A 24897-nucleotide genomic window follows, 5' to 3' on the forward strand; every position below is an offset into this window, starting at 1 on the left:
TGTCTGCTGGGAGGTACGCCCTCCGTGGAGCGCTTGTACTCCTCCAGGTCTGGCTGGCCGTGCCACGTCTTCAAGGCACCCAGACCACTTCTCAGCCTTGTTTGTGCAGCCAGTAACCTCGAGTAATGAGGTTTAACAGCTCTTTTTGGACAAAGAGCAGGCTTGCTTACTGTCTGCTATAAAAGTTCAGTGTAAATCCACTGAGTGCATGGAATTCATCTGGCACCTCCTGCATCACCTCGGGGCACTTAGGTGCAAAGAGAACCAAAGCAAGTATGCTACTGATCACACTGCTCTGTCTCTGAGCCAGGAATGCCATGTCTTCTGCCAGCATTCGTGAAACAGGAGCACTCTTATTTACTAGCTTTTAAGAAGTGTACAATCAAATCCCAAGCCTGACATTACTTTTAGCTTGAAAATTCAAGTTTACAGTTATTATAGCAAACGATTTAATTAGATTTATTCAGAACATCTGAGATTGGTCAATACAGAAAGAAAATAAGGGTGACAGTATATATGCATTCCCATTCCTCTCAAGTTTTTATGCTAATTTTGGCCCTAATCATGTCACCAAAGACTTTTTTCTCAAAGCTAACTAAACTATTCAGGTATTTACAAGGCAGATTTAGTTTTTAGCTAAGTACAGTCATTCTGTAAGTAAAATATGCAGAAAATAGTATGTCAAAGTAATATTCACCACAGATATATTAAGCTTCTATTTATCTCTGTAAAATCTGAATACAGAGGTTGGGAGAGTTGACAAAATTTCTAAGAAAACTACTTTTTTGAATGCACAGCTAAATCAATTTAGTTAATATTTGAAGGAAGATTAAAGAGAGCAAGATGGTTGGCATATAATGGGATTCTTTCTCCTCTTTCTCAATGAGCTCTCTAAAGAAGTAAATATTTTAAAATATTTAGTCTTCAACAAAAGCTATTTATAGCAAAGAGCATAGATAAAGTTGTCTGTATACATTAAAATAACAACAACTTGGGAGTAAAGAATTCCCATTTGGCACCCATGCTTCCTGCATCACCATGACTTGCCCAGGGAGGCTTCCCTAGCATGATACCTGGCTCTCAAGACAGCAGAGGGAATACAGCGTAGTAGTTACGACACTTGCAGCAGTTTCTAAATTCCAGGCTAAAATCTGCATTTTAAAGTCTCAGCCTTCTCACTTCCAACCAAATTGGATGACCTTGGGCAAGTTGCTTATTCAGTTAGTTCTTCAGTTACATCATCGGGTTGTTAATGAGGACTGAGTTAGCAGATATTGAAGACGGAGATACCTGGCACATTTCCTAGTATGATGGACGCTCAAATGTCAAATGTGATTCACTTTAAAAACCTGAAGTATAGAATGCATACCTTTACCTTACCCATGGTGTAGTTCCGTCCAATCTCTTCACCATACACATAAGACACTTGCCCCAAGTGTTAAAGCTACTAAGAATGAAGCTGGGTCTGCCATTTCAAAGCTTTCCATTATACAACATACTATCATGTCAATACACAAATACATGTGTTCATGCCTTTATGTGTTAAATGTGTTCTCCAGTATTTAAAGAAAATCCTCCATTCTTCTCTTTCCTGCCAACATGTCCAACCTTTTTTAATATGGAAAGAAAGATATATGATAGACACAGAGAATGTTACATCTGAACCATGCTGTCTATCTGCAGGAATGAATTGTTGAAATCCGATATGGACCTCATAGGGCAAAGAATATTTAAGTTTTGCCAAATTATCCAAGAGCAAAAGAGCACTTACTGTATACGAACGGTATAACCAAAAAGATGCTAACATTTGAGTAACAGCTAACAGTTTACACCTGCCTTCTTTGTATGCTTCTGTATTCTTTCCAAGGTCTTAATTTCTTGGAAAAATCTCCACATTTCCAACACTTACAAAGCATTCCACATTTTTAGTTGGGGCTGCCAAATAGGCTATTTTGTGAAAGCACAGTATGCATTTTCCAGAAGCCCAATTCAAAGCTGCATGTATCCAAAATACATTAACAATGAGTATTTGTGTATTAACCATAGGTTCTGAGACACATCACTTTTCATTTCTTCCATTTACTGTCTCAAGTGGGAGGAACAATTTAACAAGAAAACAGCTGCGAAAACAATGAACAAATCTGAAGCCAAGGGACTTTTACAGTTGAGCAGTGAAATATACTGTGCAACTAACAATTATATCAAGAAATGAAGCCTCATATATGACAGGTACGCTCTAAGTTGACTGAAAAATACAAAAAGCTAACCATACAATGGAAAATGCTATATAATTAACACAACGGACATACACTTTCCCTCCCACCCCACTATTCTGGAAACAAACTAACAGAAGCTAATGGGAATGTAGAGATTTATATTTATTTTCTTGAAATTCCCACTTAGATCCTTCCTCCTTTTCTTTCATATAAACATGATTGCAAATCAAACAAACAACAAAAAAACAAGTATATTAGTTTTCTACTGCTGGATAACGAAGTATGCCTAATTTAGCAGCTTAAAACAAGAGAAGCTTATTAACTCACAGTTCTGTAGAAGTCCTGCCACAGCATGGGAGCCATCTCTGCTCAGAGTCTCACTAGGCAGAAATCAAGGTGCTAGGGGTCTTGCCTGCATTCTTACTTGGGGTCTGAGGAAAAACTTGCTTGCAAATTCACTCAGGTTGTTTGCTAAACTGGGTTCCTGGTGCTTGTACAACAGAGGTCCCCGTTTCCTTGCTGGTCTCCCGGGTCCTTGGCTTTGTAATCAGCAATAGAGAGTCTCCCTCCACTGGAACCCCTCTCACATGCTCAATCGCTTTTGCCAGGAACAGTCCAACCCCTTTTTACAAGCTCACCTGATTCAATCAAGAACACAAAGGCAGTCTCCCTACCTTAAGGTGAACTGATTTGAAACCTTAATTACTTGAGCAAGCTCTTTATAGCTGAACAGAGATTAATTAGTACTCACCTGTCAGGGAGAAGGTGTGTGTACACCAGAGTGGGAACCTTGGGGTCCAGTTCAAAATTCTGTTTCCTACAACTTTGCAAATCAGGACAATAATAATCTCTTCAGTAGGAATTAACAGGTTATTTTACTTGAACATCATTTGGGACTTGAATGACTTCTAAAAGTCAATTTTTGTTAAGATGTCTGCTATTTAGGCTTAAAAGATAAAGAAAAGCAATAAGAATTCTAAAAGCCAATTGCAATTATTTTCTAAATCCATTTCCATCATATCAAAGTAACTGATATATCTCATCATGGTATCTTATGGTGATTTTTCAGTTATTTTTAATCAGGAGTTGTTTAGTTGCTGAGTCATGCCTGACTCTGTGACCTATGGACCGAGGCTTCTCTGTCCATAGGATTTCCCAACAAGAAAGACTGGAATGAGTTGCCATTTCCTACTCTGGGGGATCTTCCTGACCCAGGGATCGAACTTGGATCTCTTGCATTGGCAGATGGATTCTTTACCACTGAGCCACCTTAAACAGTGAAAATAAAGCTCCATGGAGGATTAAGTGACATTAAGGATGTCAGAATATGAATTTGTAGTTATTTGATGATGAATATAATGAAAACATTATATTTCATTATAATATGAATGAAAATTCATATTATTTTCATAATATGAAAATATGATTTTCATATTATCAGCCATTTCCCTGAATTAATTAAAAACCATCAGGAAAGAAGTAAGGCCAGATTGAAGGAAAGGCAGGGAAAGGTCTCAGCACTAGATGCAGCCCTTGAGCTCTGAGCATTGTAAACGGTGTACAGCTTTACAAACTCTAAAACAGAGCCTCTCTATTGTTCTCTCCCTTTCCTTCTGATAATCTTTAGAATTATCAACTACTGTAATGAAGTCCAGGTTGTAGAATTTTACAGCTGAAATGGACCTGCAAGATCGCGATCTTTAAACTTTTACCCAGATCTAGAGTCATATCTACCAAAATAACAACTTTTAAAAAGAGAAAATAATCTTCCTAATTAGAGAAATATGGTAATTAAATGGATATTATAGGGTATTTGGTTTCCTGGTTAAAACAAGTTGTCACTTTTATTTTCAATTTTACATATATTTTATGTTTTAAAGTTTCTCCATATATTTCAATAAATGATGTATCTTGATCCTGTTTCTACCCTCCTTGCAATTCAATATACTGGGCTCTTCTTTAGCTTATGTGCTCAAGGTCTTTATTTACATCAGTTAAAAGAATTCTGTTACCCTACAAAATTGCAGACACTTCCAATTCAAAGACTAATGTATGAAAATTAATTCAGGTTTCCTACAATAATAAGACCTTGTCACCTTGCTTGCATGATCAGCAAAGAAGGCAGAATTCACAACTGTATTACTCTAAATATTACTTTAAATGCTGTATTCACATTCCTGAACCTCTGACATAATTCAATTCACATTTACTGAGAAGGTATGATATATCTGATTTTGTACCAGACTCTAAGCTTCTATGGGCATCTGTGTATCTTTAGCACATAGAACAATATTTAGATGTACTCAGAATAAGCTTTCAGAACGAGTATAGAATAAATGCATAGGTCCTGCTTTCCAGGAGCTTAGAATCTAGTGGGAAAGATGGGTTTTAGCCCAGTGAAACCCATTTCAGACTTCTCACCTACTGGCCTAGGAGATGCTACTTTATTATTATTTGTGTTATTTTAAACCTTAGTTTGTGGTAATTTAATATAGCCATAGGAGACTGACTCAAGGTCACAGAATTGTTTTCAGCTGAGAAAAGGCTTCACTGGGGTGGTGTTCCAAGAGAAAGGAAGAGCCAGGGCTCCATGGAGGAAAACAGGTGATGTTAGTTAAATCCCTGCTACTTATCAAGTATGGTCCCTTCTGAGCAGTGCTGATGGAAATTGGCTCTTTCTTGGAAATGTAAAATGTCAGGCACAGAAGTCAGACCTATTGAATCAGAGTCAGCATTTTAACAAGATCCCCAGGTGACTTGTATTCATATTAGAGTTTCAGGAGCACTAGGTGAAATTTACTAAAAACTATTTTAAAACATGTAGAAATCTTTGATTCTTCTTTTTTGACACACAAGTGTGCTGAGAAAAACAATTAAACATAACCATAAGAAGAATGCTAGATTGCTTTTGTTACATTGATTAAAAAAAAAATTCTACTGCTTTTAAATAATTAAGAAGGTCCTTCAATAAAATCCAGTTACTCCCATGGACAAAGAATTTTCCTTTTTAGAAAATATCCATGAGTTGAAAGATTACAAATGTAAAAATTTTATACCTTTAAATAAATATTCGAATCCCTGGAATAATAATCAAAGAGCCATGCTGTGGGGGACCAAATGATTTCATTCACATAATACATTTTCTTTAATTACTTTAATATAAAAGACAGAAATGTTTCATGTTTCACATAACATTAAAAAAAATTTTTAAACCCTATAAGTATTAAATGAAAATAAATTTATTGAATGGCAGTAATCACTACAAAATTAATACTACCAAATATTACTGAGACCTTTTGCATTAACAGTAATTGGATATTATGTGGAGAAAATGTCAAACAAGAAGATGGATGTTTTAAAACTACATTTTATCCAGTCTTGATCTTTTTGCTAAATCTTGTGCATATTAGAAGATGTATTCAAGATGGTTATAAAGCTATTCAGCTAAAGTAATACTTCAAAGATCTTAATAGAGCCCTCTACGAACGATATGACATTGCTATCATTCCATTTGTTTACAAAATCAAAAATACAAGTAATAACCCAATGAGTCCTTCTAGGTAAAAGAGTCAATTTAAAAAAGAGAACATTAACAGAGAATTAGTGATGGTGAGCAGAACAAGAAAATCAACATAATTAAGAAAGGTATATAATCATCCAACATGACTTCGTCTGGTTAAACCAATGCAACTTAATAAATAACTTGACTGCATTGTAAGTGAAAGGGGTAACAAGATCCAGAGACCTGTTTTCAAATCCTCATATAATAATCCTACTTCAATCAACCTGTAAAGTAAAAGCACTGAATCCACATTAACATCATAACATACACCTTACAATGATGCAAAAGTCAAACTGTTACTGGGAGATCTCTGTGTTTGTGACAGTATAGGAAAACTTCACAAGAGTGTGCACTTTTGCAAGTATGATCAGTGCATACGGTATAGACAAAACAGGCACCTCCATTATAATTTTTTTTTAATAAATAAAAGCACATTAACATAAAAAGAAGTTAAGCAGCACCTGAAGCCTTTGACATGTGTAACTAAATGCTGGTACCCAACGGTCTAACTGGTTAAGTTTTACTAAGAGGCGCAAAAAAGGAGCCAATTTTTGACTTAACATTTTAATTCTATGAGAGACAAGAGCTTGTCTGGGCTTACAGCCCTGTCATCTGACAGTGAGTAGCATACCAGTGCTCCACATGTCTTATACTTTGGAAAGCAGACCCGACTCTGGGGCACTCGCCTTAATTAGATTCTGAATTTCCTTGAATTTTGGATGGTCTTTATCAGCCACCAGCTGTAGAAGAACAGCCTCACTTGTAGTCACAATGATCCCAGTTCGAGCAAGACGCTTAAGAAAAAAAAAAAGATGAACACAAATCAAGAAATAAGTATGAGAATGAACACTATATAAAACAGCAAAAAGCATAGTGAGACATGCTAGTGTCCTCCATCCAAACCACAGTGCTCAGCCATTCCATCAAATTCAGTGGTGAGGAGAGAGTTCAAACCAGCTATACCAGAAACCCATGAGGATGATTCTCAACATTATTAATATTAGTCCCAATTACTAACATTATAAGAAAAAGAAAAAAGGTCGCCAATATAATGACTTAGATGTGCCGGAGACAGAAGGGATCAAGGCTAAGGACTGTAAAACAATGATTCTTAAATTCTTTTTCCCTCTCTCCAAATATCTGACATTAAACTGTTTACCCTTTGTTAAACTGTATGCCCTTTGTTAAACTGTATACCTACTTATATACCATAAGTAAAACACTGGTGGCAGAAAAGCCTCATGTGAGGTTCAGGAACAATCCCCTGAATGATAACAGAACCACCACCCTTGCCACTATCATAAGCTTTTCAGAATCACAAACAAGAGTATTAAATTTAAGGTTGTACGGAGTTTCATTGACAGGTCAAAGAACATCCTTGCTACATTGTCCCAAGGAGGGGACAGAGAGAGAGTGTGCAGGAGGGATGAAGAGGGAAAAGGGAAGGAAGGCAAAGAAGAGAAAGCAGAGAAAAGAGTGGGAGCGGGGACAGGAAGAGATTCTAGAGTAGAGATCCCTTTCCTGGATATATTTCTCAGAAACCCTAGGGGGAAAAGGAGACCAACTGTTTGTCATCCCACGGAACACCCACTGTAAGAGCCGTAGAAGATGAGCTGTTTAGACACAATTCCTAAGCAAGTTAGGAAAAAACACGTGAATCAGTGTCGTGTCATAACGGGCATCACTTGAATAAACAGGACATCTCAATGGAACCAAAGTAAAGCCTTCAAATGGCTGTAGATCCACAGGCCCAACCTTCCCACCGGCAGCCTCTTCCTTTTACTCCCCAAGGACCGAGAAGGGAATATAAGCCATAGCCTACTTGTCAGATAGCAAGTTCAGGCCTCAACCACCAGGAAAGAGGAGTGTGAGGAGCTGTTGATCACAAGTCTTGAGGAATGAAAAAACAGCAGAGTCACAGAGGAAAGAGGAAGAAATAAGCAAGGCTGCCAGTGTCCTTTCCGTTGGGACAAATGCCAGACGATGAGTTGTCTCTGAGTGTTTTAAAGACTTCTGGAGACCAATTTCCTCCTCCTTGCTTTTCAGTAAACTCCTGACTGTCAAGTCAAAACCCTTAGAAATCTCAAAGGACTGTGCGGTTGCTTCAGACAGGAGGGTGGGCAATAAATATAAGACGAGCTCTGTCTCAGGGCCCCGAACGTCCAGTCACCTAAACCCAACTCTCTCCCCGGCTGGCCTGCCTTCCTTACTGTTCCGTTGAATCAATGGCCTTTCAATGAGTCAGCCTGAATCTGAATCATATTTTCAGTGTCTGTGGAACTGCTTTCTATATTCCAAAGTGCTAACGAAAATCAGTTCTCAGTAATCTTTCTAGTTCTTTCATGAGCGAGGAAGATCGGAAAAGTGTTCCCAGGTGTGAGGAAGAAATGCAGTGACCCAGCAAAGACACAGCGTCCCACAGTGCTCTGCTGACCAGAACCGGGTCCACCCTAAGCCACCAGCTCTCAGGAATGCTAAGAGGCCATGGCAGGGGCAAGCTGGAACACAAGAGGCACACACACACAAAAACATTTTAGTAAACAGGAACCTACATAAAATTACTTACCTTCAACAATAAAGTATGGCCAATACTGAGCACATTCAAAAGTAATCAAGCCACAGGACTTCCCTGGAGGTCCAGTGGTTAAGACTACGCCTCCACTGCTGGGGGCACACATTTCACTGCCTCGAGATGTGGTCAAAAAAACAAAACCAAAAAACAAACCACCAAAAATAGTAATCAAGCCAAGAACCTGTGTTAGGGGAAGGCGTGGCTCATGCCTTTGCTAAGAATGCTAAGATCAGGCTAACACATCTTCCCATGGTGCCGGCCCAGCACCAACTGGAAACGGTGCCTGAGCAGAAAGAGAACAGGGCACTCAATCCAGACACAGGCAGGTTGCCACCCACCCACCACCTTGAGCTGTGAGGACACCTAAGATATGGGTCCCAAACTCACTTCATCTCCTGGCTTAAAAAAGGGACAATTAAAATTCCAGCTGTTTAATGCAAATGGATACTTGGCTTAATAGATTTCCAGAGTTCTTCCCTTAGACTTACAAAGTCAATCCAACTAGGCCAAAGGAAAAGAAAGGTTACTCTGACCCACAAACCTAAAAATACATGACAGCCTCCTAGAGGGCAGAGGAGGAAAAAAAAGACTAAACCCATTAAATTCCCAAGCAACACTTAACAACTTCCCAGAAGTACAAGGACATCAAGTTCAAGAGAGGGTTTTATTCTGTCTTCTCCCACATTTGCCCTGCAATTATAAGTTGAAAGAAAAATGCCTGACAGAGGGTAGGTGCTCTCAACATTCTGTGGAGTAGAACACACACCACAGACCCCGGCAGAGAAGTTTTAATAACAGTAACGATAAATCTTATTAGTTTAACAATCTGAACAGGCAGGGTGGGGAGTCTCAGGAATGATCTCAAGGGAAAGAGAAGAAGGGGAGCTGACCAGATCGCTGTTTCACTTTCACAGTCACAGAAGAAAAGAGGAAACTGAACATTTCTCCCAAGGACTGAGGGACTAACTAAAACACCTCCATAGAAACTTAAGACTGAGAGGAAAAGTCTGAAACGTGGAACATCTTCCCCCATCACCTCTCGACCGGCTTCTCTCCCCTCCAACCTCAGCACTGTAACCCCAAGCAATGCCGGCTGTTCCGTGCAAGCCCAGTCCCTTCAGTCATGTTGCGATCCTATGGACTGTAGCCCACCAGGCTTCTCTGTCCATGGGATCCTCCCGGCAAGAATACTGGAGTGGGTTGCCATGCCCTCCTCGAGGGGATCTTCCCAACCTAGGAATCGAACCCGCGCCTCCTGTGTTTTCTGCACTGCAGGCAGAAATCCACCCCAGCCCCTATTTTTTCCTTCCCTCCTCAGAACTTCTTAAGACTAGTCCCTTTTGGGTCTTGGAAGCTGATACATGCTTATATATTTCTGATCGGAAGGAGCTCATGAAGAAAAGAAAAAAAGCTACAGTAAAAATAAAAGCAATAGCTAATACTTGAGTGTTTATTGTGTCAGACACTAAGTGCTACCAATACATTATTTCATTTAATCCTCACAAAAATCCTGCCATGTAATGACTATTACTATTTCTATTTCACTGACAAAAAAATTAATCAGTCAATCTAAAAAAGGAATGGAAAATTTTACTCAAGTCAAAATGATGATCATAACCTGGGAACAGCCCCTCAGAAAACTCTAAGAACAGTTCCGCCCATCAGAAGTCAAAGCACAGTTATGTAAGTTTTTTGTGACAGAGGGCTGTACATGAAATGATAAATTATTGACAGTTTATAGAATCCAGATCCAAGCGCCACTGTGGTGGGTCACATGACCCTTGAGACAATCAAGAAGGAGTATTATCTTTTAAGGAGCTGTCTACTCTTTACAGTTGAACAGGTATTTCTTTTGAAGGGGAGATGTGCTTGATGCATAATGTGCATACATACTAGGGGTGGAAGAGAAAACCAAAGGGCAAAGAAAACTTTTTCATGTTTAAATTTTTCTATTTTTGCCATAAAAATATGAATTTTATTTCACATTACTAATGAGAAATCTAAGGCAAAGATATTAGGTGATTTGTCCAAGGACACAAATTTACAAAATGCCAGAACCCACATTCAAACCCATATTATCCCTCTACTGTTTGGACTCCTAATCAGTAAGATTACAGGCCACCTCTGAAAGAATGAGGCTCAGGTATTAAAAGGCCAACTGTTTTATTCTGAGTCTTGGTAAAAGACAGAACTGCCAGCAATAACAACTTTCTGTAATAAACGGCATAATAAAGACATGTCTGAAAAATGTAAATGAATGCAGGACAAAAGTTCTTGAAATCTCTTTACAAGAAAGGAAAATTTCTGGTTTTATATGTTCTTAAGTTCTTTGCTTCCTTGGGAACACTTCAAGTTCTGGACCTCAGCATTACCATAAAGGTTATTCATGGAGGAAAACAACTGTCTGTCGAGGCAGGATGGATCAGATTACTAAGAAAATTTGAAAAGTGTTAGTTGATTAACTCTGACTGTAAGGAGAGCTTAAAGATCTCTGCTGAGAGGGGAAGAAGCAATACTTAGTATCAAACTAACTAGAGAACCTGATAGTCCAAATGGACTTGAAAATAGTTGAACAAAGTTAATAAAACCTCCCTGTTCAGGAATAAAAGAAGGGATGGCCAACCACGGCCTTGAAACCACTGCTGCTGCCAGCTACCCTGCCAGCTTCCACATCAGCCCTCCCCACAGACTTGACCCTTCGTCTTTCTTTCTTATTCTTATGTGCCAAACTCACCACCCTAGGGAACATTTCAGACTACGAGAGATGACTGGGCAATCTATAGAGAAAGTGGCTCACAGGTCAGCTTATGCATGAAACACTGTAGCATCTCAAAAAAAAAACAAAAACAAAAACCTCCATTTCCCATTCTCAGTAAAAGTAATTAGTTAAAAACTCAGCAATTCAAATCCAGATTGACATTACTTTAAAATTATGATAGAATTAGAATTAAACAAAATAGACAGAGATCCACAACGGGAGGATTTCAAAGGATTAATTGTGGGAGTTTGCTTTTCAATAGCCTCGGAATAGGAATTGCTTACGTAAGGCTGCTGTTATGCAACGCTGACGAAAATGACTGACACTCCACGCAGAGAGCCATTAAATGCCGTGTGTTGAGTGATGCCCACAGTCAGTGACACACCTATTTCCAGAAATTCAAGTCTGAGGAAATCTAATACAAGGATGAACCAGGCTGAGGCCCACTACGCACTAGGTTTTGGATAGATCTTGATCAAGTTAAGCCTAGATGAGCTGCTTTTAATTTGCAAATCTTTAAATAGTTCAGAGTAAGCTTACTGGAGTCCCTCTTAGTTCCTGTGCAAAACTACAGTAAAGTTACGAGACAGAAGATGTAAAGGAGTGTTTCGCATCACTAGAAATAAAAACAGAGCAGATGTAAAACAGGATGTGATGGGGAGACCTTAGAGGCTGGTTGTGCACAGTAGAGACCTTGGCAATCAGTGAGTCTGATTACTGTCAGACCAAGCTCAAATTTAAGAGGTAAGTTTTCATTGCTGTTACGTATTTAATATTCTGCAAATTTATCTGGAAGCCTTGGTAAATGAATTCTTTTAAAACAGGACAATCACCTCAAGGGCAAACACCCTGTCCATCATGCTTCTCGATGATGTGGCATCAGCGACAATGTGAACCTCGATACCTCGGCCAACGAGCTCCAGAGCTGTCTGCTGGATGCACACATGAGTCTAGATGGAAAGTAAAAACCCGTATGTGATACTGTGGTACACGACAAGTATTTTACAAATGTGCAGTGATACGGTACAGCCGAAAGGGCACCTCAGGTCTAATGACCTTGTCCTACGTTGAGTTTTGCCTTCAACCCCCCCAGTGATCTTGAGCATAAACAGCATCTCTGGCTTTGGTTTTCTCTTTGTAAAGTCAGGAACTGAATTACATCAACGGTCTTTGCACTGGGAACCTTGAACTTATTCTTACAGCTCTGTGAGCCTTTTTTTTTAATGTTTTCATCTGTGTCTCATCTGGGTGACCTTCATTCAGCTGACTACTATCACTCAGCTTTGATGCCACTCGCAGCTGGGTTTATTTCTGTTTTCACACCAAATGCCTGACACAAAGAATGCGTCTGCAGTACTGTCGACTGAGATAATGGTGGGAACACTGACTTGTTACAAGGCACCCAGCAGTAATGGTAGGCCAAATTAAAAATAACTTGCAGCTTAGGCAAAAAATACCCAGCATGCATCACCAGCAAATGCATTATACAGATTCCATCTTTCTAAGTACAAACTTGTATAATTCATTGGCAGGGAATAAAGAGTAAAAACAGGCTTCAATAATAAGTGGATTATATAAGCAATGAAAGCAGATTTTAATAATTCGACAAAGCTGACCTTATCTTCACACGACAAGAGTGCCATGGAAAATTATCGACTAACAACTCATTAAAGTTAGCACTGGAGGACTGCTCAAAGATGATTTTGATTACACGTGAGAGCTAATAATGATGAACAAATAAGAAAAAGTATAAAAGTCAGCAACAAGATTTGGCATGATATATTATACAAATTGGCTTCTTTTGTCAGTACTGAGTCAAAATACAGAAATATTTACTATACATCTAAAACTGAGGATACATCTTTCTACTATTAAAATCTACTACTATGAAACCTACTATCAAAACATCATGGGAGTCTTAAATTATTTGGATTTTATTGTTTTTATGATTTTCATAATTTTATAATTTCAGTTCAAGAGGTTCTTAAAAGCTATGAATAAATACTTATATTCTGCTTCTACATGTCAAAAAAAAACCCCAAAATCATTTTAATCAGCATTAAGAATCCATGAATTTATTTTTTCCTTAAAAAAAAAAAGTACATGATTCAAATGTGACGGACAATGAACTACATCACTTCTAAGGTTTTCTAGAACAAAAACATGACCAAGATGAACTCCTATAACTCCTATATAAGTAAACATATTATCTTTGCTGAAAGTGTGTTCTGAGTAGGGGTTCAAAGCAAAGGCCCCAAGATCAATCAACCTAGATTCAAATGCAACTCGATCCTTTAACTAACTGTATGACCTTGAGCAAGACACACAGCATCTGTGTTTAAGTTTCCTCATCTACATAATATGAGGAGACCAAAAGTACTTAGATCAGAGGATTGTTCTGAGAGTTTAACAAATTAAACGATAAAAGAGTGTTTGGACCAGTGCCATGACAATAGTCAACATTTAATAAATGGTGGGGATTATTTTCTATCAGTTGTTGCTGTTTAGTCACTAAGTCGTGTCTGACTCTTTTTGGACCCCACAGACTTATAGCCCGCCAGGCTCCTCTGTCCATGGGATTCTCCAGGCAAGAACACTGGAGTGGGTTGCCATTTCTTCTCCAGGGGATTCCCGACCCAGGGATCAAACCCGTGTCTCCTGCACTGGCAGGTGGGTTCTTTACCACTGAGCCACCAGGGAAGCTCTTTTTACCTATACAGTATTCTATATACAAAATTACATTCTGGAAATAACAAGTTTTCTACAAATGATGTTGTGTCCAAAACAGAACAAGTGGTACTTACTTCTACTCCAAACAACACAACACTCCTGACTCCAGGAATCTCTGCCAATGCTGCTTCCACTTCTGGTAATACCATTGAAAACTTGGTCTTTGGAAGCACCAGCTTTACACCTGTTAAATCAATTTCTTGGACAGTGCTTCCAAGACCTTTAGGGTACTGTTCTGTTACAATAACTGGAATTCCTAAAATCCGGGCCCCTTGTAACTGGGGAGAAAATAAAAAGCACAAAGGTAAGTACCAGTATACACACATTTGGGTATGAATGTATATCACGCTTCAGCAAATTGGAAAAAATAAACAAGCAAGCATACCAATCTCTGTCCCACACTAATAATATCTCCAAAATACTTGATGGCTGGTCTGAACCTTTCTTGCATATCACAGCAGAAAAACACAGTGCTTGAAGGTGTAAGATTTCCCAGGGTAGTGAGCTGAGGAAAAAAGAAAGAATGATTTAGCATTTGTTATACAGTGACATTTATTTTCAGCTGGAAGTCAGTAAAGAGAGAAAAACATTCCTACAGTTTGACCCATTAAGTCAATTTTAACAACTATTATTTAGAAGAAATGATATGAATAATAGGAAAAAAATTATTCCCAAAGATGTCCACTGAATTGCTTTTAATAGTGAAAATCTGAAATAAACCAAGAGCTGACAATACAAAAAATGATGTTAGCCTATTAAAATAGCATATGCATGTTTTCAAAAAATGTATATCTCTAAGAAGAAATGTTTATAATCTAATGTTAATTTTAAAAAGAGCACAGTTCAACAGTATTTCAAAACTCTAAAAGTATGAATAAAAAGTAGAAGTAAATACATGAAAATATTGACAAGTGGTTACATGGTTAGGGATGTTGATAATATTTTTTCTTAATACCTTTCTTCTGTTTTTCAAATGCTGTTTTAAAACACTTGCTAAATGTTATTTAAAAGTCTGTATTACTTTTATAATAAAAAATAGTAACAAAACTTAAATTTGATGACAATATTGCTTACAAGTACAAAGAATAAAATTTAAAATAATCTGTAGCAGAGACTGTGGAACAAAAAATGAAAAAAAAAAAGAAACAAACCTAGAACTACTGCTGTCATCAAACAGAAATATTAAGTCAGTATTCTCAAGAATACCTTCTTAAGAGTTCAAAAAAGAAATGCAATGAAATGATGTCAACCACATCACCACTGTCAAATGGAGAGACATAAACCTGACATCTGAATTCTTACACATATTTATCACAATCAAGAAAATCAATGAATCAAGATGAAAACTGGGTATTAGATTACCAAGCTTTACATTAATTGCTGTAGTTGGTCTACTACAATAACTTGGGCCCAACATGGATCTCCCAAAAAGTTAAAAATCACTGTTAACTACAAGAATTTAAGCTAACTGAGTTCTGAGTAACCCACTGTGCTTTTATTTCCACCTTCTCAAATTAGATAAGCTCTGGAAAGGATGTAGTTTGACCCTGAATGAGACCATGCCACTAGTCTTGGTACCCCATAGGGCTCCCCTCTAATGAACCAAAACCACCAACAGATAATAATTATTTCTAATTTTCTAGAGAAACCTGAGTCCTGATTACAAAGGTGGTGGCTTCACCACCAGCCTGACCCTAGACTCTGTCTTAGTACCTCGGCACATGTATCACACTTAAGAAACAATTACTCCAAGAATTAAATGAATCATTAAGAGGAATCTTTGATCCTTAGCAATATGACTGCTCCAGTCAGTATGTACTTTATTTATCTGCATCCTGGTCTGAAGCACTCTGGCACCTTCATCTCCCTCTGGTATTAACTACAGATGTGTACTGATTAACCACGTGCAGTCCAACAACATGTCCATGTCAGAATGGGAGTACCATCTGTAATTCTAAAACTACGTAGAGGGTTTTCCTACTCTGTCAATAAGGAATGTTTAACATAAATATTCAAGCATTTTGAATTATATATGCCCATCTTTGGCTGCTTCTTTACTTAAATTCTTAATGCAAGTACCATGCTTCCATTTCAGTCATTACCAAAAGCAATGAATCTGATGACTATATAAGTACTTAGGGTACTAGGTTGAAAACCAACCACTATTTATGATCATGTATCTTAAATTCTCAGTAAATATTAAATCTTGGCTCAAAATCCATATATATATTATTTTAGAAATTTGAACCAGGGGTCCCCAGTGAAAAATGATGTGTTAAAGGAACACTATGGAAAGCAGTTTAGCTGCAGCTGCCCTGTTTAAAACAACTGCAATGCGACTCAGCAATCCCGCCCTTCTACAACACATGAAAACCAGCAAGCAGGCAAAAGAAAACTCTAGGAAGTTGCCAGGGTATGCTGGATGGCTGTGCACTAACACACTGACAGCCTATGACTGCTTGGATCTCCAGCTCTCAGATCTTATCTCGGACTGTAAGGACTAACTCTGTATACATTCCTAACAAGTTTGGTTGCCTAGATTATAAATTAACATAAGATTAGAAACAGCAAATGTGAAAGTTTGCTGAAGATAGGCAAATGGATAGCAGCAAGGAATAACAGCTGAGGAAGAAGAGATTCAAAATACAGTCAATGCGGATCAAAACTCAACCAGTTCTCAGTCTAGACTCCCATGAAGGAGTAACAAGCTGTATGTTAAGTTATAAATTGGGACAAAATCATTGTCTTATACTCATTAAGAAAATCAGTTACATAATATTTCAGGACTACCATATAAAATGGTCAAACTATTGAATATTGGGATGTAGAGGAATAAAACCATACCCACTCAGAAATCCTAGATTATTCCGAGTTGTGGTCTCCCAGGGTTCCTGTTACCTGCTGCTTCCCAACACCTCATTACAGCTGTGAGGTATCTGTTCTGTGCATATGTCACATTAGAGGAGGTCAGCAAACGCAACCCTGACATCTTACCACCCTACAAATCCTTTCCAGCAGAGGAATCCATCATCTCTAAACTTTCAGTTAAACAAAGAAGCCACAAAGACAAGGGGGTGAGGGCAGAGATGACTGGGTTATCATTTCGTGAAACAAAAATGCCTAGATATTCTCCTCTCCAGGAGCGGACACCCCCTGAATGTGGCCTGCACTGAGCAATTTGCTTCCTCACAATAGAGAATAGAGTGAGAGGGTAATAATGAATACGGCCTCATCCAGGCCATCAAGACAGGCAATCAGTGAAGTCATGGTGATGGTATTCAGCCTGGATATGTGATGAGAATGACCTTCATGATCTTCATCTCAAAATCCCACAACCCTGGTTTAAGAACTGAGTAAACAGCAGATAAACCCAAACTGAGATCATTCTACCAAAATATCTAATCCTCAGAGTTGTCAAGCTCATTAAAAACAACGAAGCTCTGAGGAATTGTCATAACCCAGAGGAGCCTAAGGAGATGCGGCAACTAAACGTAACTAGTATCCTGGATTGGATCCTGGAGCAGAAAGAGGACATTAGGGAAAAGCTAGTGAAATCTGACTAAAGTGTGGCACTCAGCCAATAGTAATGTACTAACGTTGGTTCTTTAGTTGTGACAAATATGCCACAGTGAGGGAAGATGTTGGCAAGAGAGGAAACTATGTCACATATACAGGAACTCTCTGTATTATCTTTGCAACTCTCCTTGTAAATCAACACTATTCTAAAATTAAAAATTTAGGTAAAAAAATAAAATGGTCTCCCTATGTCATAATAGTATCAGGAAAAGCCACTACCTTATGAATAATTTCCATATCATACAAGGGAGAAAAAGGAGGAGCTGAGGCTACTAAAAAAAAAGAAAAAACAACTAGTGAAAATCTCTAACTATGTCCAATCAACCCCTTATCCACTCCAAGTCCACATGAATTTCAATAATTGTTAAATTACACACTGACTCTATAATACAGGGACTTTATAATTCGACTCAGAAACTCCTCTTAAACCAAAACCTTGTAGATAACTAAAAGTGCTGCTCACCATCAGATCTGTTGCAACTGCAAGAAAGCAAATTAAAAGTGGACTTGACCAAATGATGTCATAGGTAAACGTGTAGCAATTAGAGGTCAACACATATTCAAGAAGTCTGAAGAAATCACATATAAAAATGTTTATATACACACACCTTCATATATGTACATATCTATCTAAATACATCACTATACATGTATACATAAAAGATATGTATTTTAATGTATTGAATACATATTTCAATACAAAAAGTTGATCACAATCAATGGCTTCCTCAAGCAACAGTTTAAGACAAATTTCAAGTATAAAATTTTGGTCCACTTTCTTAAGACCTGTCATAGCTAGAATTTGACCTTAGATTTCATATTCAAAAGACTCTTCATCCCCAAATTCCATGACTACCATGATCATAACAGTATTCACCCTGCTTCACATCCACATGTGATCTGACCATTTTCTAATAACAGCTGCTACATCTGCAAGGAATCTGCTCCTCCCTTGCTTCTGGTTTCTTGGGACAGGCGCAAACACGATGGCTGGGCTTGTTCAGTGATATGTGGTGTTGCCACTTCTGATCTCTCCATAGCGTAGTACCTGGTGAGTGTTGTGTGTTGAACTGTGTGCTCCGAAACTCAGATGCTGAATTCCTAACCTCCAGGATTGCACCCCAGTATTGCCTTATTTGGAAACAGTCACTGAAAACATAGTTAAGACGAGGTCACACTGGAGCAGTGCGTGTGTGCTCACTCAGTCGTGTCCAACTCTTTGTGACCCCATGGACGGCAGCCCATCAGGCTCCTCAGTCTATGGAATTTCCCAGCCAAGAATACTGGAGTGGGTTGCCATTTGCTCCTCTAGGGGATCTTCCCAACCCAGGTGGATGGCTCATCCAACATGAGAGGCATTCTTATTAAAAAGGGAAATCTGAGCACAGAGAAGGCCATGTGAACATGAAGGCAGAGATCAGCGTGGTATGTCTACAAGTCAAGTAATGCCAAAGACAGCCAACCTACCACCAAAAGCCAGGAAAGGCAGGAAACGGCTTCTCCTTCACAGTCCTCGCAGGGACCCAAATCTGACCTAAAGCCTTTAGAACTGTGAGAAAATAAATTTTGCTTATATAAGCTACTCAGTCTGTAGTACTTTATTACAGCAGCACCTGAGCAAGTGATTACAGTGCATAAACTGTGTGTCTTTAGAAATGACTGAAGTTTGAACCTGTGAATGTGGTGTTTTCAAAATTTTAGTAGTCTATTACAGCAACAATATAGGCATGATATGCTTGGGAGAGGGGTCCAGAAGGGAATATGAGGTATCATTATTTCACTGAGAAGTGTTTCCAAGGAAACCTGACTATCACAGGTACAGGAAGGCTTTGTTTCAATACTGACTCAAAACAGAGGTCTGTGACACGACTCTCCCAGGCAATACAGGTCAGCCCGTGGGCATCAGAATCTGAGTTCAAATGTCAACTTCACTAATTTCAGTTGCAAATCATTAACACTTCTAAACAGCAGCCTCTTAATCTGGCTTCGCTGGTGGCTCAGAAAGTAAAGAATCTATCTGCAATGTGGGAGACCCAAGTTCAATCCCTGGGTCAGGAAGACCCCTTGGAGAAGGGCATGGCAACCCACTCCAGTATTCTTGTCTGGAGAATCCCATGGACAGAGGAGCCTGGTGGGCTACAGTCCATGGGGTCACCAAGAGTTGGACACAACTAAACACCTTCACTTCAATCTGTAACAAAGTAATAAAAATAGTTGCTACCTCATAGGGCTATTTCAAAGATTAAATCAGTTTCATGTAAATCCATCAATAAAAGTTATTAGGATACTGTGCATCCCTCCTATAGGAAACATAAACTGTGCTTTCAAGTTTAGCACATGTTAAAAACAGTTCTTCAATAATGAGGTTAAAATACCACTCACTACTAAGATGATCCCCTAAGAAACCAAGAAATATATAGAGAAACATTGATAATGTCTAACTTGTTAGCACAGTATAGAATTAAGAAATGGTTCATAAAGTAGATTTCCAAATGTTACCAAAAGACTTACAATTATTGGTACATGATCTGTTTCTGGCAAAATAAGTTTGGGGCTTTTTAATTTAGACTGCAAGAGAATACTTCACTCTTATCTTGCAACCTACTCACCTACTGTGAACACTAATGTGACTGGCATTAAGATTACAACTCAAGCTCATCGGTTAAAGTCTGAGCTTTCCAACTGCCCGAGGGAGGCCAGCCAACTCCACGCATTTCAGTGCTGAGGACAAAGGGGTTTCCTTACATTGTACCTGATGTTGGGGTGACGGTGAAGCTGACCAGATCCCAGGAACACAGTGACATCTGAATCTACAGTGAATTCCCCCTGGCAAATTAAACGTAGAAAAAAATTCCCAAATACAGATCATAGCTTCCACTGGCACACAGTTTATTTATAGGTAGCCTCTCAGGTATCCACAAAGAGCAAAATGTGTACAACGCTTTGGGCAGTAATTTGAAATGTTAAATTTTTTACAAGGCGGGTGGGTGGGCGAGAGGCAATCCCTTAGGATTCAGCTGTTATCTCCAGAGCCCCTGATACTGTCTGCCTCCTGAGAAAAGTCCTGCCTACTTCTCTAACTCAAGAGTTCTGAGCATTAGCTTATCTACCTGGTCCTCCTACACACTCCATGGTTGCTGCTGCTGCTGCTGCTGCTGCTAAGTCGCTTCAGTCGTGTCCAACTCCGTGCGACCCCATAGACGGCAGCTCACCAGGCTCCCCCCACCAGGCTCCCCCGTCCCTGGGATTCTCCAGGCAAGAACACTGGAGTGGGTTGCCATTTCCTTCTCCAATGCATGAAAGTGAAAAGTGAAAGTGAAATCGCTCAGTCGTGTCTAACTCTTCGTGACCCAATGGACTGCAGCCTACCAGGCTCCTCCTCCGTCAATGGGATTGTCCAGGCAAGAGTACTGGAGTAGGGTGCCATGGTTAAGCTTCTGAAATCAAAAATCACCACCTTCCAACTAGCAAGTCCAAGGGAGACCCAAGTCCTTTCCCTTTTCAAACCATACCTTCTCTTCCTTTCCACCCTGAACTCTGGGGCACCTTCTAGCTATAAAATGTCCACACCTCTGTTTAAAATAATCCTCATACTAATACACTTCCAAGAAAGTAAACCTGGAGCAGAATCCCTTCCCAATTAAACACCTCAGAGAAGGTCAAAATAACCTTCCCAGGAAAGCCCTTATCTTCTGCCCACACAAAGCTGCCACAGCCATCCCTCCTCCATACTCAAGTCAAATACTCTCCCTGGTGTTATTCTTAACCATGTCTGTTTCTTCCTCTCTTCTACTTGGGTTCTGCCTTCCCTGGTGACAAGCTGGAAAAATACACTGGTAGTGGTATGATATCAAATTTACATGGGCTTTCAGGGTTGAATTCTCCATTAGTTAAAACTTGGGAAATACCTTGTGAAAAATTAACACTTGTAAGTCATAAAAATGACCTAAATTCCCACTGTATAAGCCTCTCATTTATATTTCTTCCTCTTTGTCTCTAACTGCCTCAGACTTCAAGCATTTTGAGAAAGCTGAAGACACATAAAAAGTGCTTGAAACATGAGCTGTCTTTAGCTACCTGAGCTGTCAGCAGATACTCGGTCACTGTTACAGAACATTTCAGAAAGGAAGACACTAAAAAGTTATCATAGCCTAATACTGGCAATGGGAGTCTTAAAGATGAATCTCCACAGAACCGCTAACCAACCACCAGTGCAGGCAGTGTGAACAAGCAACCACTGTGTTTTGCAGGGTCATTAGCAACAGTCAGTACAAGCCTGAAAGCAAACTCAGACCCCTGTGGAAATCGAGAATACATTCTACAATATACAGGATGTTAGCCAGAGCTGCAGAGGCTATAAGGCCTTCTTCGAAATAACAAATGGCATTATTTAAGCCATGGATTACATGTGGCCAAACACGCTCTTCCTCCCTGCCTCTGGTAGAAGGAGCCTGTTGTCCCCTGAGCATGGCCTCCCTGACCGGCCACCTTGAGTCTTCCTGACTGACAGGCATCTGTTCCACAGAAGCAATAAATAGCATCAAAACAAATGATATTACAAGCCCAAGTCTGTGGCTTGTTTCCCCTTCTGCTTGATATATTCATTAAGCATGAAAAGAGAACATGCATGCCGTGGCCAGTTGTAGGACCTTCACATGCTTTATTTACCATGGGACCCCGGGCAATTTCCTACATCCTACATGTTCTGCTCTTCGGCAAAATGAAGGAGTAGGATTTTAGGTAAGGGGCATGAATTTGGTCTTACCCCTGTTTACATTCATTGTGCCAGGCACTTACAGCTTTTAAAATTACATTTTTAAAAGGATGGAACAGAGCAGTGCTATTATAATTATTATTTTAAACATCACCACAAAAACTTAAAACTATATTTTATCTCCAATACCAAGCAAAATATTTCAAAAGCCACATGTGTCTTGAATTCATAATGCCTTTTGAGAATGTACAAGACATCTCAGGTATATACATACATATTATTAATTTATTTAGTTAAAAAGTTGTCAGACCCAGACTTTGAATTTTTCAAAATAAAAATATCCTATTATTGGGGGAAGGGGAGGCCTTAAAGACTTGGGGAGGGCACTAGTCTGGCATAACATCTATTAGGTAACAGCCCACCCTCCCTCCCAACCACTTCAGGAAACACATCACAAAGAAGCCGGCCTCCCCAGTAAAGCTCCAGATCTTTTGAGCTAGTATTTGGATTCTCGCCTTTATTAATGGATTTGTCAAAGGTGCATCCAACTTCTTCCCTATTTTTGGCAGCATTAATCTAAACAGGCTGACAAGGAAAGCTGCAGAAGGTGTCCGCCATGAAAACTCCTGAAGACATAGAAATGGGGAGTAGTAAAACCCCTATCAACCACAACTCCCAAGAGCAGGGCAAATTCTAGGGTATCAGACACCAAGTACCTGCCTCTGTTTTGGCTCATCAAGGGCTGACCACGTAATCTCATAGCCTTTGTCCTCTGATTAAAGTACCTGCTTTGGAAGTTTCTGGACTGGGTGCTGGAGTGATAGCAAACAAGATCAATTCCTCAGACAACTACAACTGAAAAAAACTAGAGAACAGTCCTCAGAAATGACAGCTGAATATTAAAGTGCCTTCTAAACCTGAATCCCACATTTCAGTTTGGTTTTCCAAAGAAATGGCTTACCTGTCTCTCAACCAAAAAATTGTTGATGGTGTAGCACCTAAAATACGCCTTTTATTCCTCCTTTGCAACAGAGTAAATCCTCGAGTGAATCCTCTGAGCAGAGCACAAAAAGAACAGAGGAGGCAGATGTGTGCAGTATGAGAACCCGACTTTTTAAAAATATTAAAAAGCTATAAAATAATCCTCAGGTATAACAACTTTTTCAGCCAGCACTACTAGGAAAAGAATGGTCTGGCTAAAGTTGGGTATTTAAGAAGGTACTGCAGCCTGATTTGAATGACTTTTTCAAGGCAGTCAATGTATACGTGTAATGAACAGATTCAGTTGACAGTTACTAGGAAGAGGCTAAACACGGTTATTTCACTTAGGGAAGGCTGAAGATCAAAGGAGCGGAAAGCTGGGAAAGAGGAAGGGTGAAAGGACAGGACTCCAGAAGTTTGTGTTTCCGCAAGTGGTAAACACAACTCCGGGAACAACCCCCAAAGCCGACACTCCGCACAACCTCTTTTCCCCGGTTCTGCATCACCCCAAAGAAAAACACGGCTACTCTGCACAACCCTTGGGTTACGCAGGCGGCTGGGACTTGCTCCCGGCACACAAAGCGGATGCGGGAGGCTGAGACCACACACGTGGGGGCGTTCGCGCGCGCCGCCGCTAGCTGGGAGGCCCACGCCCCATCCTTGGCGGAGGACAGCCGGTGACCGTCACCTTCGGACAGGCGCCGGGGCTGGGCCATTCACGAGGCTTGCGACAGCGGCGCGGCCCTTCCCAGGCGGCGAGGCGCGGGGGGCGGCCGCCGCGGGGCACCTGAGGAGCGCGGCGGGGACCGGGACGCCCGGGAACCCGGAGCGGCGGGGCGCGCGGCCCTCCCGCGGGACCCACCTGGATCTGCAGTGGCACGAGGCGCACCTTGCAGCGCTCGCTCACCGCGAAGCCCTTGGGCAGGTCCACGTACTGGCCCCACTCCTCCGCGAAGAGCTGCACCACGAATTTGCGGTGCATGTCGATCTGGTCGCCGTACAGGCTGAGGAACTTCTGGATGAGGAGCTCGTAGCCCGCGCCGTGCGGCACGGCCGCGGGCCGCGCAAACACCGAGAAGCAGAAAAGCACGGGGACCGTGCTCGACGGCGCCCCCGCGCCCGCGCCGCCGCCGCCGGGGAGCGCCGGGACTGCCGGCTCCGCCGCCGCCATGTTCCCCGAGCGTCTGCGAGCTCCGAGGCCGCGAGGCGCAGACACTGCCGGCCGCCGCGGCCCCGCCTCCCCGCGCCGCCCGCCGCCCGCCGCCCGCTCGGGAAGGCGAGGGGGCGGGTCCTGACGGCCGTGGCTCCCGCGCCCTCCTCCTCGCCCAGGCGGAGGGCGGACCCCGCGGAGGGCCGGGCTATGGGACCTGGGCGCCTGGCCAAGCGCCTGCGCCCGCCGCCGGGACCGCCCCCTCCAACCTCGGGCGGGCCGGGTATCCAGCACACCCTCGACCTTCCTGGGCTGCCCGGGGCTCCAATCCTCAGAGGAGATTGGTGGCCCCCGCTTTCCAGCCCGCTCCGCCCACCGTCGAGCGGTGTGTTCCGGCGTTTGGCGTTGTGCCTAGGAACTCGGGGCTGTCCGGCGAGATCTGCTGGGGTGCGTTACCTGTCGGCCTTGTCGAAAAGCAGGCAGTCCTTGAAGACGGCGGTAGTAATATTAAAACCGGTAGGGCAGCTGATAGATACCCTAAGAAGAGCGGTGGAAGTCAATGCTTCCTTAGGAGGGCCATCCAAGACCTAGAATTTCATGGGTTTTTTTAACCCCATGAAACACTGTCTCTCCAGTCG

At 40.9% G+C, this 24897-nt stretch overlaps 1 protein-coding gene across 3 annotated transcripts in view; it reads right to left on the minus strand.

Annotated features, from left to right (window-relative positions):
- ISOC1 (isochorismatase domain containing 1) overlaps positions 1 to 24297 on the minus strand; it is a 151300-nt gene extending 127003 nt beyond the window's left edge. Inside the window, exons 1-5 of one of the 3 annotated variants that reach the window (XM_081501845.1) lie at positions 23999 to 24297; positions 14224 to 14343; positions 13913 to 14116; positions 11942 to 12058; positions 5356 to 6572 (exon numbers count right to left, since the gene is read on the minus strand). In XM_081501845.1, the coding sequence (XP_081357971.1) occupies positions 6426 to 6572; positions 11942 to 12058; positions 13913 to 14116; positions 14224 to 14343; positions 23999 to 24280 (870 nt within the window). In that variant the 5' untranslated portion in view covers positions 24281 to 24297 and the 3' untranslated portion in view covers positions 5356 to 6425. Of the gene's footprint in view, positions 1 to 5355; positions 6573 to 11941; positions 12059 to 13912; positions 14117 to 14223; positions 14344 to 23971 lie in introns of those variants that run through there. The other 2 variants (XM_081501844.1, XM_081501846.1) reach the window with 2 other exon arrangements.
- Between the last annotated feature and the right edge of the window lie 600 nt (positions 24298 to 24897).

Source organism: Giraffa tippelskirchi, chromosome 6 (genome assembly GCF_054371585.1).
Source record: "Giraffa tippelskirchi isolate mGirTip1 chromosome 6, T2T-mGirTip1v1.2.pri, whole genome shotgun sequence".
Lineage (NCBI taxonomy): Eukaryota > Metazoa > Chordata > Mammalia > Artiodactyla > Giraffidae > Giraffa > Giraffa tippelskirchi.